General features: G+C 31.7%; 1 protein-coding gene across 5 annotated transcripts; it reads left to right on the plus strand.

The window, feature by feature from the left end:
- The first annotated feature begins 15,596 nt into the window (after nt 1–15,596).
- Nucleotides 15,597–19,686, plus strand: LOC121264441 (BEL1-like homeodomain protein 1). Of its 5 annotated transcripts, none has more exons than XM_041167606.1 (7): nt 15,597–15,798; nt 15,943–16,011; nt 16,335–16,469; nt 16,625–17,483; nt 17,923–18,296; nt 18,396–18,456; nt 18,542–19,686. In XM_041167606.1, exons 4-7 carry the CDS (start codon nt 16,665–16,667, stop codon nt 19,373–19,375), a joined length of 2,088 nt encoding a protein of 695 aa, XP_041023540.1. In that variant the 5' UTR covers nt 15,597–15,798; nt 15,943–16,011; nt 16,335–16,469; nt 16,625–16,664; the 3' UTR covers nt 19,376–19,686. The 5 variants fall into 5 exon arrangements, with proteins under 5 accessions (XP_041023540.1, XP_041023542.1, XP_041023544.1 ...); XM_041167608.1 differs by having other exon boundaries at nt 15,598–15,798; nt 15,967–16,011; XM_041167610.1 differs by lacking the exon at nt 15,943–16,011 and having other exon boundaries at nt 15,598–15,798.
- The last annotated feature ends 1,155 nt before the right edge of the window (nt 19,687–20,841 follow it).

The raw sequence follows: 20,841 nt of genomic DNA on the forward strand, positions 1-20,841 counted from the left end.
AGCTGTAATTTCTAATTTTTACATTATTAGTTGTACCTAGATTTTTTTTACTTCCAATTTCTGCTTTCTTTGTCACATAAATGTTTACTATATTATGAATTTACATTATAATTTTAGATTGTAAGTATATGGTCTAAAATAATCCAAGCTATTTTTTTTTTTTTTTTTAGTTTGAAATTTAATTACATGTATACTATTTCATTAAAGCATAGAAAAGTTCATAGTCAACCGAGCACAAATACAACCTACAAGATACCTGGTTGATTTCAAAATTCACAACTAAATTTAGATTTGTTATTCCAAATATTAATGTAACTTTTTATTGTTGTTCTTTTGTTTTGACTATTTTTTTTATTTATTTCTAACAATTAATTATTACATATAAATAAATAACTGAATAAATAGTCAGAAATATTTAGTTCACATTAATGAATATAAATGAAGGGAATAATCAACATAAGAAGACTTACTTGTGAAGCTGAAAAACTGAGAGGCAAATTTAAAACCCAGAGCGAAGAGATATATTTGTGAGCAACGTTGTAATGCGAGAAGTCTATTTATAGTAAATAACCAAGCGGCAAACTGTGAAAGCAGCGAATTAGAAAAAAAAAATCTGAATCTGATAAGAGTAAATCTGTAGCAAAAAAAGAAGATGAATATTATTTTTATTCGTAGCAAAAAGCGGTAGAAGCGGTGGAAAACACTAAAAGCAAAAATACAATCTGCAGAAAAAAAAAAAAAAAAAAAAAAAAAAAAAAAAAAAAAAAAAACCTGTTAAAATTAAGTGGAAAAAATTATTCTAATACGAGCGGTGGGAAAAGATCAAAGAAGAAAAATCTAGATGGAAGCGGCGGCAAGATAAGAGAAAAAAAAAAAAAAACGGTGAGAAGATGGGACAGAAAAAATCCAGAATCTTACAGAAGCTACGCGAAAGATATGGAAAGCTAAAAAAAAAAAAGATAAAATTATAAAATTGGAAACAGAAGAAAACAGAAATCTTGGATAGAAAGGAAAAATAAATATAAAAACAAGGGCAAAAATGAAAATAGTAATAGGTGACTGCAGAATCCAAGAATAGAAAGGGAAGACAAATATAAAAGTAGGGGTAATTCTGGAAAAAAAAGTATTGCACGAAAAAAGGAGGACATCAATGGAAAATGAACAGAAAAATAGGAGTAAAAATGGTGAAGAAAATAAAAGAAATGACATAGACGAGAACAAATATAAAAAATAAGGATAAAAATGGAAAAAAATAAACCAAGAGGTGAGACACAAAAGGAAAATAAATGTAAAAGGATGGGTAAAAAGAAAAAAAATATTGAACGAAGAGCTGCCTGTTTATTGTCGTTTATTATATATAAGATTTATATAACTTCATGGCCGGTCCCAGGCCTGCACCCTACGATGAAAGTTAATCCAACAGTTATATTGAAAGGTGCATGAATTACAGAAGTCAATAATAATTACTCATCCTCTTGGCCAAGTTGCCTCTGTGTGTATTCAATTCGAGGAGGAACTAAAACAAATGTAAAACACCGATTGAAGCTAATAAGTAAAACGAAAAATAAAAACGAAGTTAATCAATCACCGATTGGTCAACAATCACATTTTCTTTGTTTTTGTAAGGAAGAGGTCATATGTAAGAACACGGCGGCCAATTTTAACGAAAACACATTAATTAGATCATGTGCGCAAAGGAGAAAATGTCCCATGAATTGTTGTGAAACCGACGATGGCAAACGAAGTATAAGCAAATACTAGCAAACAATCATACCGACATAAAGTTAACGTGATATATATATATATATATATATATATATATATATATATATATATACACACCTGTAGTTGAAAATCATGGAGTCTAACTTCTGTAGGTTGCAGACGATCGATGACTTCAAGTGTGATTTGGCTTGTAGCAGACGATCGACGACTTTTAATGTGATTTGACTTTTAGAAGTTCTTGTAGTACTCTGATTGATTTCGTGGGGAGAAGGGAATGGATTTAATTAACTGGCATATAAAGCTTAGCTATGAACTCCCTGGAATTGCATGCAAATATGCCTAAGACAAGATGTATTATAAGTGCATGATGCGCATTCTTCCTCGATCTTTCATTGGGGTGAAACGTTTTCGGCCTTAAATTCGTCTACAACTTGGGTTTCGATATTTTGATATGTATTAGGCAAATTAACATCTGTACGTTCCCCCCAGCCCCGGCCCGACCCCACAAAAGCAATTAAAAGATCATGTTCAAAATTATAGGACATTAAATTCAGAATACATTTATTATAAGGTACTTTCTTTTTGGGTCGGTTGATAAGTCCAGTTGTGGTCATGACACAACTCCAAGCAGGCCGCCTATTGGGCTCTCCGATAACTTAGTCCAACTATTTTGTCGACTACCCTGTATATTCATTTACAATTTACAAGAGATTGGAAAATGCATGCAGAGACTAGTTAATTAACGATCAACTGTGTTTCTGCACTTGTTTTGGTATACAAACAGATCAGATCCTGATCATCTAGTACATGAAAACTTCGGTTTGAAAGGTCCCAAACGCTGCAATGAGAACATTGTAGGATACCAGTTCCCCCAAGGCCAATATGAAAATGGGATCTCATGATTCATGAGCAACACAAATTAAAGCTAGCATTCTTCTTGTGAAAAATAAAATAAAACAACCTTAGGCCCCATGATCTCTCTCTATCATTGATTCAATACTACTCCGTACGTACTGATCGTCTAGTTGACTCACGGGCCAACCATATATGCATGCGTACTCGGAATTGTCTCAATATTTTGTTCCGTCGGCGTTCTATATATAAAAAAACGTACAGAAACTTCAATTCATTGCCTCCCTCCATCTGAATTGAGCCATCAAAGAAACCGGCCCTCAACATTGATTTACACCAGAGAGTGACTACCGCGTACTACTACTCATGCGCGCCCATTATAAGTACTCTGCCAACTTTTTCTTTTTTTCAAGAAAAAATTATTAATTCTTATTAGCTCGATCGGCCATCAGAGAATAATGGTCATCGTGAGAATTTTTGGCAGTCTGTTTTGATTTTTTAATTGTTAATTCATTAAAATTAAAGATGACAAACTATCAAGCATGATTTAAATATGATCAATGCATGATGGTATATCAACGTTTGCAAATTAAGAAGCACAACAAATGATCGAGAGTACTACTGACTGATAGATATACAAAGGATGATTTTGATGGTACTCGTGATGAATCATATATAATACTTCGATCATGGGATTAATGTCTATACGTAAGCATCCCTTTCACAAGAAAGAACCATCCATGTATAAATCAATATCGTTATAGAATAATAAAAATAAAAACAAAAACAACAGACAAAAAAAAAAAAAAAAGTAAAGAAAAGCAACACAATCATGTATGCATGCATGGTTGGTGTAGGAGCCAATTAATTCATTGACATTAATGCCTCCAGATGTCCAGATGGGCTTTACCGATCGAGACCCAATGGCATATGGATTTATATGATCTTAGGAATATATATATATATATATATATATACGCCTACAATGTCACAATCCCATACCTTTAGGACATTGCAATATTTAGCATTTGCATCTGTCAATCTCTCTCTCGTATTAAAATAACATGCACTACGTAAATATATGACGTATATAAAACTAGTTTTGGATCCCAAGCACAAGACACCTCTAATTATTAGGTAAGTCCGATTTTTAGAATTTAATAATAAATTGAGTTCATGGGTTCCCTCTAATTGATCACGGTTCTGGCCGGGATTTTATTAATTGGGAAATAATGCTTCATGTCTACAGCATGATGTGCGTCGTTATCTTTAATGAAACAAATAAGGGTAAAAATTAAGAGAGATTATGAGTGACGTATGCATTCATGTTATCAACAATGGCAGCCTAAATTAAATACAGCTTGCTGTTGCTGGTCCGCGGATGCAGAAAGGCCACGTATTTTATTGTTCAGATATTATCTACTTGTGTAGTTGGGAAGTGGGATTTTATAAGCAAGTGCCCCTTTTTGCTGCTGGCCGAAGGAAGACCAAGACCAAGGGATCATTGAAAGGAAATGAAAAGTCATGGGAATCTTTTGACAAATATTTTTCCAGCTCAAAATAATTGTCCAATTACAAGTTGACATGCATATGCGTGTGTATATATATATAATATGTGTATGTGTCTTGTACACTAGACTTGGAATTTTCAACAAACAATTGAAACTTTAATTAAATAATTATCTTATTAATTAAAGAACATGCATGCATGCAATTATTCTATAGTTCGACCGGCAAAGAGAAAAGATGTATAGATCTTGTCTATCAAAGGGCGTATGCATGGCGATTCTGATCGAGTTGTGTGTATATATATATATATATATATATATATATATATATATATTTTCCCTTTTAGCTTCTACCTTTCTGATTGCATTCATGGAGGTCGGATATTATTGTGTATATATGTGGAAAACTACTATATACGTACTTTGATGTACGTATGTCTGCGCTAATTTAATTCCTTAATTCTTAAAATGTTTTCATGTCCGTTTCGGGAATCCACCGCAAATGCTTTCAGCGTCAATATATATATATATATATATATATATATATTAACGGTACATTATTAATTCAACAAGATAATATAAAATTAATTAATTATGAATTAAGATCCAGCAGCTTGAAATTAATATCTGTCATTATTATTACAACATAGCCGGCCGTAAAAATATTACAATGAAATAACCGCAATTTTGGTCCTCCAAAGATATATGCTATATTATATGATCCACATGCACGCATATATATGACTATATTAATTTTCCAAATTAATATATAAACTAAAACCAAAAAGAGATCGTGCATTCTAATTTCTAATGCGAGTTAGTTAGTTAGTCATGATATTGCATTAATTGACATCATTTAATTATTATATTACAGCGTAAATACTTTCGAAAGTCTAGTCGTTCAGTCTCTTTTTAACAGCTTATATAACACCTAATTAATTTATGGCTCAATAGTTTATAAGTTCTATTAAAGGATATAATTCTATGAGATCAAGTCATTTCAAGAAAAAACGAACGCGATTAGCTAGTACTGACAAATATATATATATATATATATTATGCTTGCTAATTGTATGTAGATATATTAATGTATGGCAAATTTGCAATCATGATGTAAAATCGCATCGCATATTACAATATTATAAAAAAAAATTATTTATTTGCTATAAACATAAATATTTATTACGAGATGATCAATAGACTCATTCTCAATTATGGTACAATAACTACATATAAGATTGATGATCTAATCCCAGCTACAGCATAAATCACCTAAATATCAGTACTAGTACTGCAGATAGCTAGCTTTGGTGCCAAACCACAAATGATATTAGATATGGTTAGGTCTTGATTGGTAATAATTTAAGAGTAATATTAGATATAATCATAAAATATATAAACGTTATATAATTTTTTTTAAAATAATGAGATTAATTATTAAAAAATTAATTTTCTTTTTACATAAATTTTGTATTTACTTATTTTTAAAAAGAATTACGCCCATTACAAATATAATTTCAGTTTGATTATTTTCATCAAAAACCTAAAAATTAGGTTCAAACCTTTGCAGAGCTTACTTTTCAACGCATGTATGCATGCGAGGAAAAAATTGTGTGGTTCTCGTTCAATATATATATATATATATATAATTCATTGGTTTGATGTTACTTGTTAATTAATTAGCTGCTGACGATGTAGTACTAATAGTTCACCTACTACGTACTGTACGAACGATGGAGCCACGTACTTACTGACATCATGTGTATATAGTAGCACAAGTTATTTTCTTAATTATTAAATAAAAAAAATTAAAAATAAAAATAAAATACATCCAACGGTTAAGATAAGAGAGCAAACTCAAACGTATACTTAGTCCTAATTTGTTTTCAAGAAATATTTTATCTCATTTCATTTCATTTCATTTTATTATTATAAATTTTTTAAATTTTTATATAAAATAAAATAAATAATTTAATTTTTTTAAATCTTAAAATAAAAATAATATTAAAAAATATATTTTAATAATATTTTATTTAATTTTTTAATTTTAATCTCATCTCATCTTTAAAAATAAACGTGTGGAAAAAGGAGAAGCAAGCTAGCTAGGTCATCACTCAATCCATTATAATAACGTGTTGTTTGTGGTAGGAGGATAATAAATAAAATTTTTTATAATAATATCTCTCACTAATTTTTTAATATATTTTAATTCAACATTATTGTATTCACGTCAGCCAATGTATAATTTCAAACAAACATACACTACTACTATTTCTTTTTCGAAATTTTTGGATTTAAGTGGTTCATGCAGCAAATATACATAGTTAATTACAAACACATTTTTGGGTTTCATTTTAGTTATGGACTAAAAAACTGGAAAGAACAAAAAAAATGCCCGTTAATGGCCGACATTCTAGATCCCGAAAGGTTAATTAATTAATTAATAAAAATAGATGAATTTAGTTATTTAATTTGTGTGGATCATACTAGTAATGAGATTTGTGAGTTAAAATTAATGAATAATAATGAATAATAATAAATAGTAATAAGATGAGTTGAAATGAATTATGAATCCAAATCGAGAATTTTCTCATGATTAAGTGTACAAATTGCTAACGTAGTGTAAATTATTTAAGCAAATAGTTTCAATAATCTACACCACAAACTATATATATATATATATATATTTCTCAACTTACACCATCAATTAAGATATATATGACTATTAAAATGAAAGAAAATTTGTTCACATGGCACAAATTTAACCATAAGAGTACTCTAATGAAGCATATGCAACCGAATTTTTATGTCGTACATTAAAACTCCCCATACCTTAAAAGTGTATAGTGGAAAATAATTAAACTTGAAAAATATAATTGATGTGCAATTTCACCCAATAATTAACTTGTTAAGCATAGTTGAATTGAGAAATATTTATTAGCATATAGTGTCATACTAACAAAAGTAAACAGATTAGAAATATTTATTTATTCAGTTAACCGATTTCATCCATTAATTTAATTAAGAGGAAAAATCCAATACAACATATATATATATATATATATATATATATATATAGATGATAACATAAAATATATCTGATATATTACGTCATGCCAAATTATAAATTAAAATATTGCTACATCTCTCGGATGTAACTCGAGAACCCACCAAAAAGGTAAAAATATTTTTTTTATGTATTTTTTTAATCATCATAAATATTTTTAAAAAAAATAAAAAATCACAATAACAAAAAAAAATGCTTCTTTAATCATTAAATTAAAAAAAAAAAAAACACACAAATTCGGGACCCGACTTCGGGTACCAAAACTGCAAAACATTTATATATAAATTAATCTGTTTTATAATTTGTTTTAGAATGTGCGAAAAGGGATTTTAAACTTTTGAGGATTAAACAGTCTTTTTGACAAAAAGACGAACCGGACTAAGTAAGTGGGAGCACAAAAGTCACAGGAGGGTGGGGGCAGGGAGCGGGGCAAGTTTGTCAGGTGCTATAAGCGTGAGACACGTGTCCAATCAAGGAACCGACAACGACAAGGTCGGGGATATATCCGCATTAAAGAAAAGGCAGTTGCCGAGAGAACCAGCTCTCCTCCTGATTGGTTGCTTTCTTGACCTTGTGAATGACGTGGGACCCGTCTATTCGTGGAATTACACGCCTAAAAAAATTAAATAAAGGGGAGGAGGGGTTTGATTGGACAGTGGGACCCGGTACAGAAGGACGGGGCGAATCTTTCTTTAAGGGATTAGGTGGTATGGGACCTGTGTATTTGACGCGTGTACAGTGCGGTGGAGCCCGTGAGGGACCACTAATTTGCAAGAGAAAAAGAAAAAATTTTCCCGAATTGCATTAAGGTTCAGAGACGGGGCGTGGAATCGACGCCGTGGGACCCGTTTTCTTGCCTAACTCTAGCTTCTCGTGCTTTGTGTGACGTGGCGGTCACTGAACCCTTCGGGCCAAGAATATCAGTATGAGTAATGCTAATCATTTTTATTTTATCTTCTCCTTATTACGTGATATTGTCTTGTTTGTATTTACAATTTATTTTAATTTATTTTATTATTATTTATTATTATTTAATAATTTTAACTCATAAATTTTATTACTATTCATAACTTATTTCATTATTATTTATAATATATTTCAACTTATCTTTGAATCTAAACGATACTTTATTATAACCTATTTATCATATTTTATTTATAAATTTATCATTTAATATCATATCATAAAATAATAAAATAAACATAAAAAATATAATAAATAGATTTTTTTATTAATATATGTAATTAGAGATAATAAAAATTAAAAAATAAATAAATTTGTTGAAGATATAAAAAAATATGTACTTTTATATATTTCAGAAACAGATTATTTTATATTACCAAATTTATTAGAAAAATCATATGTATCTCGCGCTTTCAAGGGGCATTATAATTTAATAGATTGGTTGAAGGAATTATTTCAAATTTGGTTTAGAAACAACTCTTTTGTATAATTGCTTTGACTAGCTAACAATATAAATATCTTGCATACCTATTAATTAATGCAACTATATTAGAAGGCAAGACGCTGAATTCTCTGAAATGAAACCCCGGCTATTAAGTGTTTGATTGGATTTAGAGATGAAATGAGATAATTTTAGATAAAAATTTTAAATTAAAAAAATATATTACTAGTATATTATTTTTGAAATTTGAAAAAATTGAATTACATGATATTTAAAAAAGTTAAATTATTTATTATATTTTATGTAAAAATTTAAAAAAATTATAATAATAAAATAATATAAAATAAAATATTTTCTGAATTAAAATGGACCTGAATTGTTTCTACAAATTGTCTGAGAATTTACAAGATCAAAATTGTGCAAGAGATGGAAAATAAAGTACACAGTAATTTAAGCCGATCGAGAAGCTAGCGTGTCTTAATTCGAGGTAAAACGATAATTATACATGTAAAAACTTTTTGGGGGGTTGATTTGGAGGGAGGCATGATGATTTTTCATTTTTGACAGCTCCATTAAATCATGAGAAGAGGTACTGCTTAGTTTGTATTTTTAATTCCTTTATTTTGTTTTTTTCAATATTGGGGATAAATATAATATACTTATACTATGAATTGGAAGAGATCAATTATATATGGTCAATTTTTATTACATACTTAGTTAATTTATTACTACAAGTACTTTATGTGATTTTTAATATGAATCCAAAACAATATTCTATGTTGCATTTTTCATAGAATTTAAAGTCACAAACGTTAAAAGAATTCGCAAGGGCATTCGAGATTTGCAAATACGTATATACATGCATGATCAGCATGTATGTACACGTATATTATGTTGTACGTACATCATGCGTATATTCGTGAGACTCTTTTCCCGATTACTTAAAACGCTGTCTACTTAATTCGAGTAACAGTAGATCATATATAAGCTAATTAAAGAGAAGCACAATGATGGAAATGCCAAACGTTTGAAATAATTTGATGAATTTGGCATGTGAAATCTCTATAACTACTTGATGATCATGACCAAACGTTAAAGGGGACGTTGCAAAAGGCCGGTTTGGTTGTCGAAGTTTACTTAGTTCATGAAATAGGAGGGATGTAACTGGAAAATGAATTAATTTTAACAATAATTATGACTTTAGGTATGTAAGATGAGAAATGAATGGTCCACACAAATAATTATAATATTAATTATTTTATAAGTTTGTTTTAAAAAGTTTTTTTTTTTTTTTACTACTATTAAGTTATATCAATGATCTGTAAACAATCTAGCTTCTCATGTAAAATCATATATTTTAAAGTTATATGTATAAAGGCACGCATGTACACACGTGTGTCATGTATATATATATATATATATATTATATATATGCATATGTAACAGGCGCGTGATCATGACGGTGATTATGACGAGGACAATGACGATAATAATAAAGTTAGCAGGTAAAAAGCGATTCAAATATTTTTTTTTCTGTTAAATAGTAATATTAGGCTGCGTTCGTATGTTGAGTTGAGTTGAGTTGAAATGATAAAATATTATTAAAATATTATTTTTTAATATTATTATTATTTTAAAATTTGAAAAAATTAAATTATTTATTATATTTTATATTGAGATTTGAAAAAGTTATAATGATGAATTGAATTGAGTTTAACTTCCAAAATCAATTTTATTTAAAAATATAACTATTTTTTTATATTCTCAAACTATTTTATTATTATTTATAAATTATTTATTACTATTTACAAATTATTAATAACTATTAATAATTATTATTATTATTATTCACAAATTATTTATAAATATTTGTTTTTGGATAGTTGTTTAAGGGATCTTCTCTCTTCAAGAAAACCCAATAATGGTTGCGTCCCGGAACGGGTATTATCGCGAAGAAAAGACTAACATGGCAGAGCACAGGAGCCAGCCTCTTTTGTAGCTTAATTAAGACATGGGTCCATCTTTGAAAGCAACACCACTCTCCCTTTCCTCGCGGTCAACAATTTCGACAGCTAGGACCATTATTTCTAGCTGAAATCTTGAAAATACTGGCTAAATTAGTTCGGTATTACATGACTCACATACGTAAAGAAAAACTCACCTAACCATTTCATTTATTCGATGCTAGCTTACGATATTATATGTAACTACGTACTTGAAGGATGTATTGCCTTTTTATTTGGGTGGGGAGCTGGGGCGGGATGTACTGGGGATTCATGTAATGAGAAAAAGGTTGATTTTTGGCTATGGCACGTACGTATAACGCACGAAGCTAGCTGGTTAGCTAGTTGCTCACCAAACCAATTGTCAAGATTGAAAAGTAGGTAATGCTTACTTTTGTAATAGGTAGCTAAAGCCCCCACATACATCAACACCCACGTCTTAGTTTTGGGGTGTGGGGAAGAGGGTTGGGTACTGTTGGGTCAGATTGGTGTATATATGTTGATGGTCGATCGTGATGATGCAATTAGCTTTGGAGAATGATGCAGTACATGTGGCTTGTCCTGATTTCCCTATAACAACTTTCATCTTTGCAATCTTTTGATTCCTGCCTCTTTTCGACACAATACATGGGAATTTTTTAAGCGTGAAATCCCTAGCTTTTTACATGTTCTCTTACTTCCTTGCTAGTCATGAATTTGCTGTGAAAATAAACTAAAATTTGGAAAGAAGTGAAAATTAAGTAGCAAGAATCAATTAAGGAGTAATTTGAATTTAAAGATGAGTTGAGATGGTTTGTGAATAGTAGAATAAAAATTGAATTGTTTATTATATTTTGTATGAAAATTTAAAAAAATTATTTTAGAATTTGAAAAAATTGAATTGTTTATTACATTTTGTATGAAAATTTAAAAAAATTATAATAATAAGATGAGATGAATTGATATGAATTTTAAATATAAACAAGACCTAAGTAATTCGATCTCAGCAGTGACAATATTATTCAAAATATAGTTATATATAGATCGCACACGGGGGACATGCCTGCCACTTACAAACTTATAATTTATAATCTCATATACACACGTACACATTAAGATGATCAGATAAATTAAGACAGGCAGAAAGAGAGCACAACTACAAAGTGGCCGGGAAGACTAGAACTGGTGCAACTAGATATATGATGTGATAGGTGCATGTCGCTCACATGTTTGAAATCATCATCTGATAATACCACTAATATTTAAACTGACATTTTAGTACGGGCGCATGTACAAGGAATATTACACCTCGTCTACGATGCTTGCTTAATAAAGCAGCTAGCTTAGGTATACTTAATCGATCTGCAAAAAACGTGAAAATGACTTGTATAAGTAAATATATATATATATATATATATATGAAACTACTAATTGCAAGAATCAATCTGAATCTTACGTTGAAGTTTTATTGACAATATTTTGATTAATCAATAAACCCAAGTTATCCGGTGTGTCACAATCAAGGTGTTGAAACTGTGCACTATAGTTCTAATTTGACGATATATATAATATATATATATATATATATATATTCTCGTGCAAAAGTTTCTTAATCAAATAACCATAGACATGAGGTAGGATTGGTCTCTGTTATAAAGTAGCCCGTGGTTGCATTCAAACAATTTTTTGGTATTTATGTCGCTACCTCGAGACAACTTTTCATGTATCCATGCAGTTATATCAATGTCCTTTAAACATAATATATTGCAGTTCGAATTGAACAATCAATTTTAAGAACGAATGATTTTGTCTTTAAATATATATAAATATTCAGATATCAATAATTACAATTCGAATTGATTTTGAGACGAGATTTGAATTTTATCTTTAAAAGTAATTATTTTTAAAGATAAGAAAAAATCTTTTTAAAAAAAAAAATCCTTAAAAGTCAAATTTGTTGCAATAAATTAATTAAAAGCTCTTTTACGCCGATGAAACAGTCATTTTCGTTGTAATATCGCCAAAATTCTAAAACTTGAATTTAGATGCTACTTCCAAACAAGACATATTTGCACAATAAGAAAAGACACAGATTTTGGGATTCGAGTATATATAATATATTACATTGATCAGATAGGTCAACTTGTAAATCATTGGTAACCTTTTGATAAATTGACCGACCTGTCTTAATAAGGGAATTAAGAGATGTTAATGATCATTTAAGAAGACCCTGCAGGCCAATTATGTACTCCAGATGAATGAGATTATTAAGCTCACACATTTTGTGACAGTAGTTTTTTAAGTGGCGTGTGAATAGCAGTGAAACTGTGTATGTCTCCGCATTGCCAATAGAGTTGCGAAGTGCTAGGTCTGGGCTAGGACGTGTAGAAAATTAATTACTCTGATTGATTTTGAGAGGATCATGACATTTGATTACAACAGCCTATATATATGCACATGAGAAAGCTATATAAAAATAAATTAATAACCGCCCGCCGCCTACTCACCACTGCATTGTTTACGGTCTGATAATGTACGTGAAAATACGTGTACGTACTCCTAAGTCCTATTAACATCAGAAGCTTTTAAAGTTTGCCACTTTAAAAGTCTGTCACTGCTCATTCTCACGCCATCATTGTTATTGATGGCGATGGAAGACTGGCCCCGTTTGTAATTTGCACAGTGCTAAATCAATTTATATCAGTTTAATTTTAAATTATATTTAATATTTAAATATTTATAAGATTTATAATTTTTTCAATTCAATACTTAATTGATAATATTTTTTAATTTTTTATAAATATAAATTTATATTAATATTTAAATACATCAAAATTCATTTTAAATAAATTATATAAAATTCATTCTATTATCTCAATTTATTATTATTTATAAAATAATAACTTATCGTAATGCAGCTCAATTCAAAATTGTTTAGATTTAGAGACGAGTTGAGATATATTAAAATAGTCTGTAAATAATAAAATAGAAGTTAAATTATTTATTATATTTTATATGAAATTTTAAGAAAATTATTTTAAAATTTAAAAAAAATTAAATTTTTTATTTTATTTTATATAAAAATTTAAAAAAATTATAACAATAAAATAAAATAAATTTAGATGAAGTTTAAAAATCTAAACGGTTCTACGTAACGTAATCAAGCTAGTGAATTATAAACTGGGTTGTAGGTGACAATTTTGTTGTCCTTTCAGATGTCAGGTTGTTGCAGACATTGGGATTGCCTTTTGCATTGGATTAATTAAGGTTGTGACTGATTTATTTATGGTTATTTTCTGTCTTTTTTTCTTTTTTCCAGCGTATAATTTTTATTTTTTAGCAGTGTATTTGTTTTTCTTGTTCAGCAAGGTACTTCTTTTAGTTTGTCCTTATATATAATCGTTTATAGGACACTTTCTTGTTTCCAAGGCAGCTATTTTCAATGAAGTTTAGGATATAGGTAAGTTTGGATATCAAATTTATTTTAATTCATCTTAATTAATTATTATAATTTTTTAAAATTTTGATATAAAATATAATAAATAATTTAATTTTTTATATTTTATAATAATAATAATATTAAAAAATAATATTTTAATAATATTTTATTTAACTTTCAATTTTCATTTCAATTCAGTTCAACACCAAATACTGTCTTATGAGCTCTTAATAAAAAATTAAAAAGGAAAATGATTTTATGAAAAAGTCCAAAAAGCGGTCGAGCCATTGAGCTCAATTTGGATATCAAAATATCTCAATTTATTTTATCTTATCTTATCAATATAATTTTTATAAATTTTTACATAAAATATAATAAACAATTTAATTTTTTTAAATCTTAAAATAATAATAATATTTAAAAAATATATTCTAACAATATTTTATTTAACTTTCAATTTTTATTTAAAATTATCTCATCTTATCTTATCTTACTGTTCAAAACCCACCTAAATTATCCCATGTCATCTGAATTTATCGAACCTCTACTAGCCACCATAGAATATATTCTATTGGATGGGATTGCTTACTTTTCGGCAAATGCATGCAGATTATATATATATATATATATATATATATATATATATATTTTTTTTTACATTTTCTAGTTTAATTAAATGTTCACGAATATGCATGTATATGAATGACTAAAATACGATATAGTTCGCTTAAAAAAAAAAAAAACTACGATATAGTTCGATAAGTACGTAGAGACGTATTTTTAACTTTTTAAGCATTAAAGTGGGTGTTAGGGTGGTTGGTTCTCTCTCCCTTGGAAATTTGAGATTTGTTTGTTTTTAAATATAGATATAGATGAAATGAGATGAGATGCGTTTAGATTAAAATTAAAAAGTTAAATAAAATATTATTAAAATATATATTTTAATATTATTTTTATTTTAAGATTTAAAAAAATTAAATTATTTATTTTATTTTATGTAAGAATTTAAAAAAAAAATAATGATGAAATGAGAAATTTTTAAAATTTTAAATTTTAATCCTGAAAATAAACCGGGCTGCTTTATCTTCAAACTCTGGCATCCAACCGCAAAAAAAAAGGATTTATATATATATATATATATATATATGTATATATGTATAAAGATGATAAGAAGAAAACCAAAATATGAAAAAGACAAGGAGATATTTAAACAAGAAGACCCCCTCCACCCCCCACTTGTCGTTCATCATCATCTTCCTTTATTTTTTATTTTTTTTTAATTAAGCTTTGGTGGAAGGAGACGTTTCGTCGTTTTTCAGCTGTTTGTATCTTCTGACACGATTTGAAATTACATTTCATTATATATATTTTATTTCACTTCATAAATGCAGATACATGATACATCACTCTATTTATCTTTAAAAAGTTATTTTGATCTAGGAGTCCTGGCTGCATCAAATGATTTGAAAAGGGATCCAGGAGGGTCAAATCAACAAGAAGTTCTTCTTTGTTTTGATCTATATTCGCAGGTACTTCACTGGAAAGGCCATCAGAGAGAGAGAGATCAGCAACATCTATATATAAAATAAATCGTTGGACTAATTTTAAATTAATTTTCCCTGAAAATGGACATAATTTGTAGATAATGAGGTGAATAAAGATGGGTATCTTTTTCTCAGCCCTGTAACCCAACTCTCTCTTTCCTGCCTTTTTTTCGCCTTTTCAGTAGGGGAATTGCAAGATTTGAGTCTGACAGAGTGCTATCCCCTTGTATAGATTGATGAATCCCCTGGGTAGATAGATCATACAAATAAAGACAGGTGGGATTGATTGGCGCTTCTGTTCTGATGTATTTTTATATCTCATCCTGTATTTTAGCCAATACGGTTTCGTCTCAACACACACATACATCTACTCTCTCTCTCTCTCTCAAATTGTAATGGGTTCTGGTCACTGTAAGGCAGATTCTTCTTTCCTTTGCTGTGTAGAGATGATCATGAAGCACGTGCACACTCGGGTTTTAGTCACAACAGGTAACAGTTTATTAACTAATACACTAGTCGATTCCTCCTCTCTCTTTGCATCAATATATATCTTTACCTCTGTATCTCTCCTACCGTCTTTCCATAAATATAAAGCTAACATGGCTTCATATTTTAGTCCCTCCTCCTCCTCCTCCTCCTCCTCCTCCTCCACCTTCAAGCAATGATAACTTAATTAGGTTCTTAAGAAGAACATAATAAAGTGCATGGCCTCTGAAGTACTAGTCCTGGACAGATCAGAATTAGTGCACAAACTTGGTTGATCACTGCAAACTGAATAAATTTGTTGTTCTTTTGCCTCTTGATTTCACCAGGATTTGTCTGAAAAGAATACCACCTTCACAGTGAATTCCATAAGTCACCCGTAAAGCTCCGTCATACGCGTTTCTCAACGGTTCTAGCTCTTTCATGGGTTGAGCGATCACCCTAATTCCCGCATAATTCACAAGGTAGATAGATACTCCCTCAAGATATATTAGCATGTAATAAGTTATAACATATACAATCCAGTTGTATATATTGTGCATGTGTTTGTGTTTGTGTGTGTCTCTGGATTGGGTACCTGGATGTGAAGGCTAACTAACGTGGTCTCTTTTCAATGAAGTAACCTCAGATACATAATATATTTATTTCCAAGAAAACCGATGGCGACGTACTTTCATGGCAATTCAGAAATCCAAGCAGCTGATGGCTTACAAACCCTCGTCCTCATGAATCCAGCTGGTTACGTCCAATACTCCGACAGGCCACCACCGGCACAGTCCGCAGCCAACAACTTCGTCTTTCTAAATTCTGTCGCCGCGGCTGCTGCTGCCAGCTCCTTAAACTTCCCTCACGCGCCGCCACCCCACACCCAGCAGTTCGTCGGAATCCCTGTACCCACCTCTGCTTCACCCGCATCCCATGACCCCAATTCTCAACCCATGCACTCCCACCACGAGATCTCCGCCTTGCATGGCTTCGTCCCTCGGGTTCAGTACAATCTTTGGAACTCAATTGACCCAAACGCGGCGGCGCGTGAGACCCCACGGTCACAGCAGGGACTGTCTTTGAGTCTGTCTTCACAACAACCTGCGTATGGGTCATTCCGGACCGACCGTGAAGTTCCATCACAGTCTCAAGCGCCGGCCATTTCCGGGGAAGATATGCGGGTTTCTGGTGGATCACCTTCTTCAGCTTCGGGGGTTACTAATGGTATGCGGAGTGTGCAGCTGAGCTCTAAGTACTTGAAGGTTGCTCAAGAACTTCTTGACGAGGTTGTGAATGTCGGTAACGGAATTAAGAGTGAGATACTAAAGAAGGCTAATGGGCGGACTACGGTGATGGGAGAATCATCGGTGGCGGCGAGTGGTGAAGGTTCGGTTGGCGGTGAAGCAAGTGGAAAGCGTGCTGCCGAGCTATCAACGGCCGAGAGGCAGGAAATTCAGATGAAAAAGGCAAAGCTTATTAACATGCTTGATGAGGTATGGTCGTTTTTTGTAAAGATGCATGGTTTGCAGCTAGTCTCTAATTTGGCTTGGGGATGCGGGGTTTGGTTTTCCATATAGAGGAACGGATAAAAAGAATTTGAATTTTGATTCTTAAAACAAAAAAAGGTCTTTATCGGCTAAGTTCCGAGAGATTTTGACTAAAAGCTCTTCCTCAAAGAGAACGCGTGTCTAAAAATTTGTAAGGTGTTCCTTCCATAAAATGAGTCCTTAAAATCTTCACAAGTTTCCAAGGTTCAGCTTTTAGAGATTGATGGTATCTAAATGCGCGTTGTTAGTTTGGTTCAGCTACAATGAATACAAAATTTATGATAGACCCGAATTTTGATGGGAATTCCAAATACGGTAGCTTTGATTCCAATGGTTCACCAATTTTTCAATCTGAATTCTTTTGTTCGTGTTTTGTAATATGAAGGTGGAACAACGGTACAGACAGTACCACAACCAGATGCAGATTGTGATTTCCTCGTTCGAACAAGCGGCCGGAATAGGCTCGGCAAGAACGTACACAGCCCTTGCATTACAAACAATCTCAAAGCAGTTCCGGTGTTTGAAGGATGCAATAACAGGCCAAATTCGATCGGCAAACTGGAGCTTAGGAGAAGAAGATTGCCTAGGAGGCAAGATCGAAGGTTCAAGACTCAAATACGTCGACCATCATCTTCGACAACAACGAGCACTCCAACAGTTGGGAATGATCCAGCACAATGCTTGGAGACCCCAGAGAGGATTGCCTGAAAGATCAGTTTCTGTTCTCCGTGCTTGGCTTTTTGACCACTTTCTCCACCCGTAAGCATCTCAGAATTGTCATAATTCCATTTGCATTTGTTTTCTCATATTGCAATGATTCGTGATGTTTTCACTAACATTATTCAATTTGGATTTTAGATATCCGAAGGACTCAGACAAGCATATGCTTGCAAAGCAGACAGGGCTTACTAGGAGCCAGGTATCCCGTCAATGTCCTTGCATTCTTTATAATTGTTTACATTGTTGTGGAATTTTTCAAGTTGAATAGCTTGATCATAATGCAGGTGTCTAATTGGTTTATCAATGCTCGAGTTCGGCTTTGGAAGCCAATGGTGGAGGAGATGTACATGGAGGAACTCAAGGAGCATGAGCATAATGGATCAGAGGACAAAATAAGCAAGAGCAATGAAGATTCAGCATCAAAGTCCATTGCTCTGCAAGAGAAATGTCCTGCTACTGAAAATCAAACCAAAGGTTTCAATTCGAAACAAGAGAATTCTGCAAACCAGGGCGTGGCTCCTGCAATTTCAATTTCCAAAGCTTCAACATCTCCGGTTGGAGGAAATATTAGGAACCAGACTGGATTCACTCTCATTGGATCATCAGAATTGGAAGGAATCACACAGGGAAGTCCAAAGAAACAGAGGAGCAATGAGATGCTGCATTCTCCAAGAAGTGTTCCATCAATAAACATGGATGTCAACTCTAATGAGGCAAGCAATGAGCAAGTTTCTATGAAATTCGGGGATGAGAGGCAGAGCAGAGATGGATACTCATTCATGGGAGGCCAAATGAACTTCATTGGAGGTTTTGGGCAATACCCAATTGAGGATATAGGAAGGTTCGATGCTGAGCAGTTTGCACCAAGGTTTTCTGGCAATGGTGTTTCTCTTACACTTGGTCTCCCCCACTGTGAAAACCTCTCCTTGTCCGCAACCCACCATACATTTCTCCCTAACCAGAGCATTCAACTGGGAAGAAGAGTAGACATCGGTGAACCCAATGACTTCGGTGCCATAAGCACCTCCAACCCTCACTCTTCAGCTGCATACGAGAACATCAACATTCAGAACCCAAAGAGGTTTGCAGCACAATTGTTGCCCGACTTTGTGGCATGAATAACAGCATCCTTGAAGATATGAGATTGGTGGCGTCATGGGTTAAGGGTATCTTTCACAATTTCTTCCTCTTCCCTCTAATACCAAGGAACCAGGAAAATGCATGGTAGTGTAGAGAAAAAAGAATATTTACTCTGGTATAGGTTTATACTTCGAATAGAACCATTTGAGTTCCTCGACAACTTAGGATTTGAGAGCATATGGTTGAGGATTGTATATTATTTTTGTAAGTTTTGAAGATGGATAGATGGATGATGTCATAAAGATTAGTTATCTAGCTGGATATACAATAATATTAATGATTGTAATTACATGCCGCTGTGATTAATGTGTGTTCTGTCTAATGAAGGAAGGAAAACTAGGAGCAAATTTACTTCGAGAGTTCTGAGAAGAAAATGGAAAAATAGACCAGGCTACTATATTTTCCTTTCATGTATTCAAGCTTGAACAAAGCATGAAGTGAAGTTAAATCCGACCCATTCCTTATTTTCCTTGAACATAATCATTTTGAGCTTTTCATCTTGTTAGTGTACAAATGCTATGTTGTCAAAATTTGTAAAATAGCTCGACGTATGCTTATAGTCTCTACTCGATCGGGCTAACTTAGAATGCGTGACGATATAATAATTTCAATTCTAATTGATTTTGGGGTCCCATCGTTGCCTGCAGCAAGACCCTTATTTAACCTATATATATAAACTCTATTTTACACAACTTTGAGAGTTAAAGAGAGATCAAAAAAGAAATCCTCAGTGTCTTCACAAGGGAACTTTATTTCCAGAGATTGTGCCTTAAAACTTTGTTTTTTTTTTTTTTTTTTCCTCCTCCTTAGTTCTAAACCACTGCCACCATTTTAGATCTGTTGATCACCTTAGGCTTAGATTGTTGTTGATGAGTTCTTTGATGTTTTCGGAGATTCGATTAGTGGATGTGCTCGTTTGTGCTGAGGTGCTACAGAAAGAGTCTAGAGTATGGGATCTGCTGTGGTGCAAAGATTGTCTCCAAGCATGATATTTCAATGTAGTTTTTTATACGGGTCGTATCTATGGTATTCCTCGTCTACAAGCGAGGGTTTCACCATTAATAAGATGGGTCCCTTCTCTTTGTTACAAAGAACAAAAAAAAAAAAAAAAAAAAAAAAAAAAAAAGCAGCTTGTAGTTAGTACTCACTGTGTTTTCTTATGTTCGGTATTTGACAAACAAAAATTAGATAGCATAAATTATGCAAGTGATTTAGACAATTCAGAATCTGGAAGAAAGTACTCAAATAATATAAAAGACAAGTTATAGACAAATTTATCGGATTGCTTCGCGGGAAACGATACCTGGTAGCTTGTACGTATCTTCTTAAAGACTTTTATGTAGTATTTTATGTTCTTTTGGTTTGATTTGATCATCCGTTGCCTTCGAACCCGGGACTACCAAGAATAATTACTAATATTGAACTAAATTTGTCAGCTTTAGTG

Source organism: Juglans microcarpa x Juglans regia, chromosome 5D (assembly GCF_004785595.1).
Source record: "Juglans microcarpa x Juglans regia isolate MS1-56 chromosome 5D, Jm3101_v1.0, whole genome shotgun sequence".
Taxonomy (NCBI): Eukaryota; Viridiplantae; Streptophyta; class Magnoliopsida; order Fagales; family Juglandaceae; genus Juglans; species Juglans microcarpa x Juglans regia.